Consider the following 8,894-nt stretch of genomic DNA (forward strand, 5'->3'; position numbering starts at 1 on the left):
CCTTGTTAAACCTTTCTTGCATCTTCTCAATCTTTGTCTCCAGGCTATTTATCTGTGATTCCATTTTGATTTCAAGATTTTGGATCATTTTCACTGTCATTTGGAATTCTTTATCAGGTAGATTCCCTATCTCTTCCTCTTTTGTTTGGTTTGGTGGGCATTTATCCTGTTCCTTTACCTGCTGGGTATTCCTCTGTCTCTTCATCCTGTTTATATTGCTGTGTTTGGGGTGGCCTTTCTGTATTCTGGCAGTTTGTGGAGTTCTCTTTATTGTGGAGTTTCCTCGCTGTGAGTGGGGTTGTATGGGTGGCTTGTCAAGGTTTCCTGGTTAGGGAAGCTTGTGTCGGTGTTCTGGTGGGTGGAGCTGGATTTCTTCTCTCTGGCATGCAATGAAGTGTCCAGTAATGAGTTATGAGATGTCAGTGGGTTTGGAGTGACTTTGGGCAGCCTGTATATTGAAGCTCAGGGCTGTGTTCCTATGTTGCTGGAGAATTTGGGTGGTATGTCTTGCTCTGGAACTTGTTGGGCCTTGGGTGGTGCTTGGTTTCGGTGTAGGTATGGAGGCGTTTGATGAACTCCTGTCGATTAATGTTCCCTGAAGTCAGGAGTTCTCTTGTGTTCTCAGGATTTGGACTTAAGCCTCCTGCTTCTGGTTTTCAGTCTTATTTTTACAGTAGCCTCAAGACTTCTCCATCTGTACAGCACCATTGACAAAACATCTAGGTTAAAGATGAAAAGTTTCTCCACAGTGAGGGACACCCAGAGAGGTTCACAGAGTTACATGGAGAAGAGAAGAGGGAGGAGGGAATTAGAAGTGACCCGAATGAGATGAGGTGGAATCAAAAGAGGAGAGAGCAAGCTAGCCAATAATCACTTCCTTATGTGTGCTCCACAGTCTGGACCGCTCAGAGATGTTCATGGAGTTATACAGAGAGGAGAAGAGGCAGGAAGGAGACAGAGGTAGCCAGGAGGATAAAGAGGGGAATCAAAAGGAGAGAGACAGATCCAGCCCGTAATCTGTTCCCTAAGTGTTCTCCACCGTCTGGAACCCACAAAGAGATTCACAGAGTTGGGTAGAGAAGAGAAGGGGAGGGAGGAGATAGAGGTGACCTGGTAGAGAAAAAGGAGCGGGAGAGAGCAGTCAAGTCAGTAATCTCACTCCCAAGAAAAAATGGGTACTGAAGATTGGGTTCTTAAAGGTACAAAATTGATAACAAATACCAAAAAGCAAAGATTAAAAATCCAGAGTAGAGGTTGGATTTTCAAAAATACAATATTAAAGAAAAGAAAAAAAAGGAAAAAAAAAAACAAAGTCACAAAAATTATAAAAAAAAATATATATGAAGTTTCCTTTAAAAAATAGGGTCTCTTTTTTTTTTTTTGCAAAGTAATAGTAGGTTATAAAAATGAAAATTAAAGGAGTAATAGAGGATTTAAATTTAAAAAAAAATAATAAAAAGAATGATAGTAAAATTAGTAAAAATACATCTAGGACTTTCTCTGGTGTTTTTGTGGGCAGTTTGGGGTCAGTTCATTTTCAGATAGTTCCTTGGTCCGGCTTATATTTCTCCAGATCTATAGGCCCCTTCCTATGTAGTTGGTACTGACTACAGTGTTTTAATCTATTGCACCTGTCACTTCCAAGGCTGTTCCCTCTGTTTTAGCTTCTTCTGTTTGCTGGTCTCTTTAGCGTCTGATTTTGGCCCTGACACAAGGGGGCGATGGGACACTTTTTTAGGCTCACTTGTTCAGTCATGCTGTGGGGAGGAAGGGACCCTCCTTTTGAAGACAATCAGCTGCTTTTCTGGGTGCCTGATGTCCTCTGCCGGCATTCAGAAGTTGTTTTGTGGAATTTACTCAGCGTTTAAATGTTCTTTTGACGAATTTGTGGGGGAGAAAGTGGTCTCCCTGTCCTATTCCTCTGCCATCTTAGGACCGCCCCCCCACCACATAAATTCTTAACTCCATCCCGCCAACCACAACAGAAAGGGGATCACTCCCTCAAATTGAGCCCAATCCTTCCTTTTGTAGCTTGGACACCACATTTTCCTGTTTCATTAAACACTTGGTCCATGATTTAGTTTGTCATAGCCCTGTAATTTTAGATTTCTCTATTAACTAGCCATTTCCTTTACCATATGAACAAGCCAAAATCCTTACAAGGTAAAATACTGTATTTCACCATCTAGTTCATGACTTACACCTCCTTTCCACCTGGTTCAAAAATCTTAGAAATCCCGCCTACACTTGGCTTCTTTTAACCTACTTCATGTATTAATAGACGTCTGTTGCAACTATTCTCCCAAAGCCTCTTTGTTGCTAAAAGTGATAGATGACTTTTAAGATTCTTGTCTTACTTGATATTCTCACACATTTGACCACAAAGACCACCTTCTCCTTACAGACCTTGTCTCATCTTGGGTTTCTGTGTTGTATCATCCCTCTTTGGTCACTTAGTACTGCCTTCTCTGGATTCTCCTCTAAGCCTGTCCTTAAATACTGGAGCTTTTCAGGGTTCTGGTGTTAGTGTTCTTCTAGGCACTGTCTTTGAGTGGTCTCATCCCTTCTGATGGCTTCAGTTCCTCCAGAAGTGCTGATGACATGCAGATTCCTATCTCCAGAGTATTTTCTTTAGCTTTTGATCCCTCAGTCCAACAGATACTAGGAGTCCCACAAGCTCCTTGAATCCAAGGCTAGACTTATCATGTTTCCTCCTCAGCTCCTTTCCCAAACTTCCCTCTCCCATTTCCTTCTCTTTTCTTCTTTTAATCTTCGTGCCTCCTCTGCCTCTCCCTATCTGTCTCCTATGTGACCCACCTGTGGCTAACTGGAAAACATGACTTTGACTCTCCATAGGGCACAGTTTATTTCCAAATAACAGTTCTTTTCTTGATACTACAGACTTAAGTCAGATACCTAACAACTGTGTTTCTAAAGTTCTAGTGTATTCAAGTGTTTCTGCTGAAGCCCATTTTTGGGGAAGCTTCAAAGGAAGGGCAGACATCCCCATTTGATATGAAACAGAGCAAATGCTATATCCACAGATATCTAATTCTTTGCTTGGCCACTGTAAAATATTTTATAAGTTGCATGAACTACACATGTTCATGAAGTAAAACAAATAGGTTTATATGCTCCTTTTGCAAGTTCTACATTTTGAAGAGCAGAGTTTGTTATTTGGGATCTCAAGATAAATTAGGATTAAATAATACAATATTGACATGCTGTTTCATATCAAGTGGAAATTCTTTCAAAAATTTGGCTTTGCAATCGTCCTGGCATGCACTTACTTTGCTACTGGTATGTATCTGGCACTCCTGATTCGAATACCAGCAGAATTTCAATCTGGAGATTCCACTTTATGGATCATGACTCTGTTATTTCTCTACACCAGGAGAAGGATGCAGGACTTCCTTTTGGGAAACCACAGCTCTCTTACTGAGTTTATTCTTTTAGGATTCTCTGGCAACACTAAGATAAATGTTATTCTGTTCAGCGTTTTCCTTTTCCTCTACCTCGTCACCCTTCTGGGAAATGGGCTCATTATCACCTTGATATGCAAGGATTCCCGCCTCCACACACCCATGTATTTTTTCCTCAGTGTCCTATCCATTCTGGATATGGGGTATGTCACCACCACAGTGCCCCAGATGCTGGTACATCTGGTTTCCAAGAAAAAGACCATTTCTTACGTTGGATGTGTGGCCCAGATGTACATCTTTCTGATGCTAGGTATCACTGAGTCTTGGCTTTTTGCAATCATGGCTTATGACAGGTATGTAGCCATTTGCCACTCCCTGAGGTATAATGTCATCATGAGCCCTTTGCTGTGTGGGTTAATGGTGACCTTCTGTGGATTCTGGGGTACTAGTTGTGCCCTGATATACACCGTCTCTGCTATGATTCTTCCCTATTGTGGACCCAATGAGATAAATCACTTCTTCTGTGAAGTACCTGCAGTCTTGAAGTTAGCCTGTGCAGACACATCTCTAAATGACCAGGTGGACTTCATCTTGGGCTTCATACTTCTTTTGGTCCCACTATCCCTCATCATCATTGTCTACATCAATATATTTGCTGCCATCTTGAGAATCCGCTCATCCCAAGGGCGACTCAAGGCCTTTTCCACCTGTGCCTCCCATATCACTGTGGTCACCATGTTCTCAATTCCATGTATGGTTATGTACATGAGACCTGGATCGAAGGCCTCCCCAGAAGAGGACAAGAAGCTGGCCCTGTTCTACAACGTCATCTCTGCCTTCCTCAACCCCATCATCTACAGCCTCCGAAACAAAGATGTGAAGAGGGCTTTCCTCAAAGTGACAGGGTGGGGCAATGCACCCAAATAAAGTCACAGCAGCTGGGGCACCAGCAACAAACCCAGGACACAGCCTACATGACCTCTCCATCCAAATCCTTTTGAACGTCCCTGGGCACACCTGATATATCAGTTGGCTAGATTCAGTAGGACTGCATATCAGAACACCTGAAGGGCTAAAGCAGTGGGTGTCCCTCAAGCACAAAGACACCAGACAGCGTCTCCATGTAAGCAAGTCCCATGTTTGATTCATCTCTGTATCACCAGTTTATAAGATCTAGCAAAGAACTGGAATCAATTTTTATTTTTAATAAGATGCTATTTTATTAAAATAATAAAAATATTATTATTTTTATTTTTATTACTAAATGAACACAAAACTGGGTGCTTGAGCTCTGGACTCATGAAATAAGTTCAAATTGATGGGGACAAGATGACTTCCAGATTCCCAGATCAGTGACCCAACTATAGCTTAATCAGGGACAAGTTCTGAAGTAAGACTAATTAAAGAGAAATAGATGGTTGTCCTATAAAATAGAGTTCAGGGACGTAATAAAGGTCAGTTTTCATTTAGTACTATCAAGAGAGAATGAATTTAGGGCACAGTAAACCTCATGTCACTAAAGAAAGGAACTCTGTTTTAGTGAGGGGATATTTGTAGAGGGGAATAGAATCTCCTAGTAATTGGGTGCAAATCTCCTCCCACCCAGACACTTTTTAATGTATTTTCAACTTTATTGAAGTACACTGACATATAATGAGCTGTAGATATTAAAAGTAAATATTCTGGTGAGTTCTGAAGCATGAATACAGCTGTGAAACCATCGCCATAATCAAAATCACCATAACCACCATCCCCCCAAGTTTTCTTGTGATCTTTGCGATTCCTCTGTATTAGTTATTTATCTATTGCTGTGTAACAAATCACCTCCCCCCAATTTTGTGTCTTAAAAAACCAAACATTTATTTTATTTTTTAACACTCTCTGTGGGTCAAGAATTTGAATGAAAGTTTGCTGAGTCCTCTGGATTAGGGGCTCTCAGGAGACTGCAATAAAGGTATCAGCTGGAAGAGTAGATCTTCTAAAGTTCAACTGGTGAAGAATCTATTTCTAAGCACACATGACTGTTTGCAGAGTTAAGTCCTGCCAGGCTACTGGGTTGAGGGTCTCATTTTCTTTTTGACTGTTGTTCAGTTCATTCATCACTTCCTTTCATGTGGACCTCTCCCTACAGCAGCTCTCCATGTGGCAGTTGGCTTTATCTGAGCAAACAAGAAAGAGAGCAAGAGAGAGACCGTGAAAAATTTGGAAGCCAGGGTCTTTTGCAGCCTAATCTTGAATGTGACTTCCAATCACTTTTGGGATATTCATGAATAGCAAACTAATGGGCTTAGCCCAGACTCAAGGGGAGGGGATTACCTTAGACACGAATACCAGAATACAGGTATTCAGAACTTGGTTCATGCAAACTTCTCCCCTGTGACTCAGACTCTTGCTGCTACTCAAGGAGGGGTCAATGTTTGAATGTCACCAGGATCATCTAGGAGTTGTTAAGAAGTACAGAATCTTGGCACCCTACACACCTTTGGGATCAGAATTTCACTTGAAAAGATATTTCAGGTGATTCTTATGCACATTTGAGTTTGATAACAATGATTTAGCCAACACTGCAAGGACAGTATCACACAACCTGTGTCAGTAGACCTGTAGTGTAACTACAGCTTTTTTGTTGTTGTTGTTGTTAAAAAATGTTTGTGAAAATTTAAGCTCAGAAGTGAATAAAGCTTTTTAAAAACTAAGAGGAGAAACCTAAACTTCCTTGACACAGGTTTGGCTCCAGGGTTTCAGGTAAGACTGATCTTACATTCTCTTGTCTCTGAGATTTTATTTGTCATTTATATTGAGTCAGTTATCTGACACTGTAATTATCTTGAGAAAAACCTGAATTTGACTTCTGTCCACCTTGGTTGTAACTCTCACTTTATTTTGTTGAGAAGAATAAAAAAGAGCAGCATATGGTTATCTGGAATTGGCAGAAAGAAAGGGGCTAGAGTATTGACATTTTATTATCTTATCTCAAAGAAAGGCACTTTTTTTTTGTCCTATTTCCCTGCCAGCTACCATCCATATCTTCATTTTCCTCGGGAAAAAATTTTTTAGAAAGAGTTGTCTATACTCTAATTCCTGTCCTACAATCTTCTCTGAAACACACTGGTTAGGTTTGACTCTTATTCACACCATTAACACTTCCTTCACCACTACCTCAGTTCAGTTCAGTTTGGTTGCTCAGTCGTATCTGACTATTTGCGAATCCATGGACTGCAACACACCGGGCCTCCCTGTCTATCACCAACTCCCAGAGTTCACTCAAACTCATGTCCACTGAGTTGGTGATGCCATCCAGCCATCTCATCCTCTGTCATCCCCTTCTCCTCCTGCCCCCAATCCCTCCCAGCATAAGAGTCTTTTCCAGTGAGTCAATTCTTCGCATCAGGTGGCCAAAATATTGGAGTTTCAGCTTTAGCATCATTCCTTCCAAAGAAATCCCAGGGCTGATCTCCTTTAGAATGGACTGGTTGGATCTCCTTGCAGTCCAAGGGACTCTCGAGAGTCTTCTCCAACACCCACAGTTCAAAACCATAAATTCTTTGGCCCTCAGCTTTCTTCACAGTCCAACTCTCACATCCATACATGACCACTGGAAAAACCATAGCCTTGACTAGATGGACCTTTGTTGGCAAAGTAATGTCTCTGCTTTTCAATATGCTATCCAGGTTGGTCATAACTTGCCTTCCAAGGAGTAAGCGTCTTTTAATTTCGTGGTTGCAATCACCATCTACAGTGATTTTGGAGCCCCCCAAAATAAAGTCTGACACTGTTTCCACTGTTTCCCCATCTATTTCTCATGAAGTGATGGGACCAGATGCCATGATCTTAGTTTTCTGAATGTTGAACTTTAAGCCAACTTTTTAACTCTCCTCTTTCACTTTCATCAAGAGGCTCTTTAGTTCCTCTTCCCTTTCTGCCATAAAGTTAAGTCGCTCAGTCATGTCTGACTGTTTGCCACCCCATGGATGGTAACCTACAAGGCTCCGCTGTCCATGGGATTTTCCAGGCAAGAATACTGGAGTGGGCTGCCATTTCCTTCTCCAGGGCATCTTCCCAATCCAGGGATCGAACCCAGGTCTCCTACATTGCAGACAGACACTTTAACGTCTGAGCCACTAGGGAAACCCTCTGCCATAAGGGTGGGGTCATCTGCATATTTGAGGTTATTGATATTTCTCCTGGCAATTTTGATTCCAGCTTCTGCTTCAACCAGCCCAGCATTTCTCAAGATGTACTCTGCATATAAGTTAAATAAGCAGGGTGACAATATACAGCCTTGACGTACTCCTTTTCCTATTTGGAACCAGTCTGTTGTTCCGTGTCCAGTTCTAACTGTCGTGTCCTGACCTGCATACAGATTTCTCAAGAGGCAGGTCAGGTGGTCTGGTATTCCCATCTCTTTCAGAATTTTCCACAGTTTATTGTGATCCACACAGTCAAAGGTTTTGGTGTATTCAATAAAGCAGAAATAGATGTTTTTCTGGAGCTCTCTTGCTTTTTTGATGATCCTGTGGATGTTGGCAATTTGATCTCTGGTTCCTCTGCCTTTGCTAAAACCAGCTTGAACATTTGGAAGCTCACGGTTCACATGTTGCTAAAGCCTGGCTTGGAGAATTTTGAGCATTACTTTGCTAGCATGTGAGATGAGTGCAATTGTGCATAGTTTGAACATTCTTTGGCATTGCCTTTCCTTGTGATTAGAATGAAAACTGACCTTTTCCAGTCCTGTGGCCACTGCTGAATTTTCCAAATTTGCTGGCATATTGAGTGCAGCATTTTCACAACATCATCTTTTAGGATTTGAAATAGCTCAACTGGAATTCCATCAACTCCACTAGCTTTGTTTGTAGTATTGCTTCCTAAGGTCCACTAGACTTCACATTCCAGGATGTCTGGCTCTAGGTGAGTGATCATACCATCATGACTATCTGGGTCATGAAGATCTTTTTGTATAGTTCTTCTGTGTATTCTTGCCATGTCTTCTTAATATCTTCTGCTTCTGTTAAGTCCATACCATTTCTGTCCTTTATTGAGCCCATCTTTGCATGAAATGTTCCCTTGGTATCTCTAATTTTCTTATAGGGGACTGGAATACAAAATTAGGAAGTCAAGAAACACCTGGAGTAACAGGCAAATTTGGCCTTAGAGTACAGAATGAAGCAGGGCAAAGGCTAATAGAGTTTTGCCAAGAAAATGCACTGGTCATAGCAAAAACCCTCTTCCAACAACACAAGAGAAGACTACACATGGACATCACATGATGGTCAACACTGAAATCAGATTGATTATATTCTTTGAAGCCAAAGATGGAGAAGCTCTATACAGTCAGCAAAAACAAGACCAGGGCTGATTGTGGTGGAGATCATGAACTCCTTATTGCCAAATTCAGACTCAAATTGAAGAAAGTGGGGAAACCACTAGACCATTCCGGTATGACTTCTAACTCAATGAAACTAAGCCATGCCG

The 8,894-nt window shown here is 41.5% G+C and overlaps 1 protein-coding gene across 1 annotated transcript; it reads left to right on the forward strand.

Moving 5' to 3' along the window:
- Positions 1-3,337: 3,337 nt before the first annotated feature.
- LOC133245362 (olfactory receptor 2A12-like) lies at positions 3,338-4,349 on the forward strand. The gene has a single exon (XM_061413247.1). The coding sequence runs from the start codon at positions 3,369-3,371 to the stop codon at positions 4,347-4,349; it is 981 nt and encodes a 326-aa protein (XP_061269231.1). The 5' UTR covers positions 3,338-3,368.
- Positions 4,350-8,894: the final 4,545 nt, after the last annotated feature.

This window comes from Bos javanicus, chromosome 3 (genome assembly GCF_032452875.1).
Source record: "Bos javanicus breed banteng chromosome 3, ARS-OSU_banteng_1.0, whole genome shotgun sequence".
NCBI lineage: Eukaryota > Metazoa > Chordata > Mammalia > Artiodactyla > Bovidae > Bos > Bos javanicus.